The sequence below is a fragment of the Trachymyrmex septentrionalis genome, unplaced genomic scaffold, assembly GCF_001594115.1.
Source record: "Trachymyrmex septentrionalis isolate Tsep2-gDNA-1 unplaced genomic scaffold, Tsep1.0 scaffold22, whole genome shotgun sequence".
NCBI lineage: Eukaryota > Metazoa > Arthropoda > Insecta > Hymenoptera > Formicidae > Trachymyrmex > Trachymyrmex septentrionalis.
The window spans coordinates 2,770,725-2,773,142 of record NW_017305375.1 but is presented as its reverse complement, the minus strand read 5'-3'; the positions used below and the strand labels follow the sequence as shown (position 1 = coordinate 2,773,142).

Sequence of the window (2,418 nt, the reverse complement as noted above, 5' to 3'; positions counted from 1 at the left end):
AGCCATTTGTCGAGGGCACCATCAGAAAGAGGTAGCCACTTTGCGATGTTTGCTCTGTAATTAGTATCCATGCGTCGATGCGTTAATCACGCTAATGATGATCTTTAATTATATTTCTCCTTAGTTAGTGTTTAAAAGAAATTTCTTTTGTCATTTTTAAAATATTGCTTTGAATTAATCCTTTTTTTCACCAGATTATATTTTTAATACTTATTTAAAAATGTAATTCAATATTAAAGAGCATAATTCAACATTTACTTATTTAGTTAATAATACACTTCTTGCTTTGAACACGATTTTATTCTTACACGATTGAGATCTCTTGAAGAATTCATGGATTACACATCACTTCTGCGAAATCATACTGGACAGTGAAAATGAATTATATAATGATTGATTGTGTAAAAACTGTAGTTATACACTAATCGTAGAAAAAGGATTTTTAAACGATATTGTATAATAACAGATTTAATTATGCGGTTGGAATTATGTAATCGTTTCTTGGAAAAGATAACTTTGTCCACGGTTTGCTAATTTGCTCGACATTTTATCTATTTTAGAGATGATATTAGCTATTGTCACTTTTAATGGAAATGGCAAGTGTTGTACCACGCGTTCTTAGTTGCCACGGATACGTCTGGCAAAGATATATCTATCGATATATACGTACATATATGTATACAAGTAGCCCGTTTTTACCATCAAATTTATGTTGATTCTGTTCATAGTAATTTTGCCAAGCGTCGAAATTTTACAATATTTATTGAATTTAACTCTAATAATTTTTAAAACAATAAAATACAAAAAAAATTACGTTAAAATATTGTAAAGTTGTAAAATATGAATATAATATATTAATAAATGTAGCAGGTATGTTTGGGGAAATGCTATTTGTATCATTCTATCTTCGTTTTCTATCTAATGAATGATACAAATAAAATAATATAAATAGCGCAATATCGTCTTCTCGAACGCATTCAATATATCATTTTATTTACATTTATATTTTGTTACATATATATTAATTTATATATATAATTTGTATATAAGATAATAAGCAATCTGCGATATTTAATATATTACAATGTATTTCATGAGAAAATTACATTAATAAATTTACATTTGTTAAATATAAACATTAATCTGTAAGTTATCATGTAAGTGTCTAAATCCACTGAAGACAGATGGCATAATGTAAGCAGAAACGTTCTTCTATTATTATAATTTTCTTATAAAATACATTGTAATTTGATAAGACAATAAGCATCAAGCTTAGCTTATTGTTCTTTATAATTGAATAAGTTTTAAGCCGGTATATATTCATAGTCAATTTTTATATTCAAGACCGTTCTAAGTTCTGTCTTGAGGTGTCACGAATCAGAGGACCGCATTAGCGTTTTAAGATATTACTTAAGATGGTCTTAAAATAAAAATTGACTATGAATACCGGCCTAAATATTAATTCGCTATAAGCTTTATATAGATACTTATTTTTAAATAACATTAGCATGTCATGCAAAAAATACATATATTTTATAAAGTTCTTCATCTAAGTAATAAATTTAAAGAAATGATAAAGATCTCAATTTCGCAATTTTCTGTTGTTCTCTGTAAAAGACGGGAAAAGTAATTATTATACGTAATTATTATATTATATGTTGTTTAGTCGCTAATACGACTTTAGTATCCCCTTAAGCATAAGTAAACACAAAGATTACATTCAATCATAATAATCTTAAATCTGGAAACATGGTAGTGATATTTCGACGCTTTAGACGCGTTAAAGATATATTCGATCTCCGTGAAGTTCAATCGTAACGGTTACTAGAGCAACAAAAATATAAATTGCTAGTGTTTTTTTTCAGGGTAGCTCATGGCCGGCCTCTAAATTTATCGTGTTTAAATAAAAAAATTTAATAAAAATTTCGATTTGACGATTTATCCAAATTTTTATTGTGTAACATCAAGAAAAGTTTAATTCGAAAATTCGAAATGGTATGGAAAAATAAAATTACGTTTCCTTTAGTCTTGATTCTGAAAAAAATTACAAAATTCTATTGTGAATTAGATAAAGTGTACCATCAAGATTTTGCAATTAAACGTAAAATACGCTATGTGATTTACAGCGTGAGTGTATATCGATGCATGTGGGCCAAGCGGGCGTCCAGATGGGTAACGCCTGCTGGGAATTATATTGTCTGGAACATGGCATTCAGCCGGACGGGACCATGCCGTCTGACAAGGCATCCGGTTTAAATGATTGTTCTAACACCTTCTTCAACGAGACGGGTTCCGGCAAGATGGTACCGCGTGCTGTGATGATTGATCTCGAGCCGACTGTCGTCGGTCAGCTTATTATAATTTATCGCAAAGAAAATTATTATTAATAATAATATTTTAATTATTTATAATAATGAT

At 28.9% G+C, this 2,418-nt stretch overlaps 1 protein-coding gene across 1 annotated transcript in view; it reads left to right on the top strand.

Moving 5' to 3' along the window:
- The first annotated feature begins 1,964 nt into the window (after positions 1–1,964).
- LOC108748313 (tubulin alpha chain-like) overlaps positions 1,965–2,418 on the top strand; it is a 3,524-nt gene continuing 3,070 nt past the window's right edge. The window contains exons 1-2 of the mRNA XM_018486367.1: positions 1,965–1,995; positions 2,127–2,346. Coding sequence (XP_018341869.1) covers positions 1,993–1,995; positions 2,127–2,346 — 223 coding nt within the window. The 5' untranslated portion in view covers positions 1,965–1,992. The remainder of the gene's footprint in view (positions 1,996–2,126; positions 2,347–2,418) is intronic.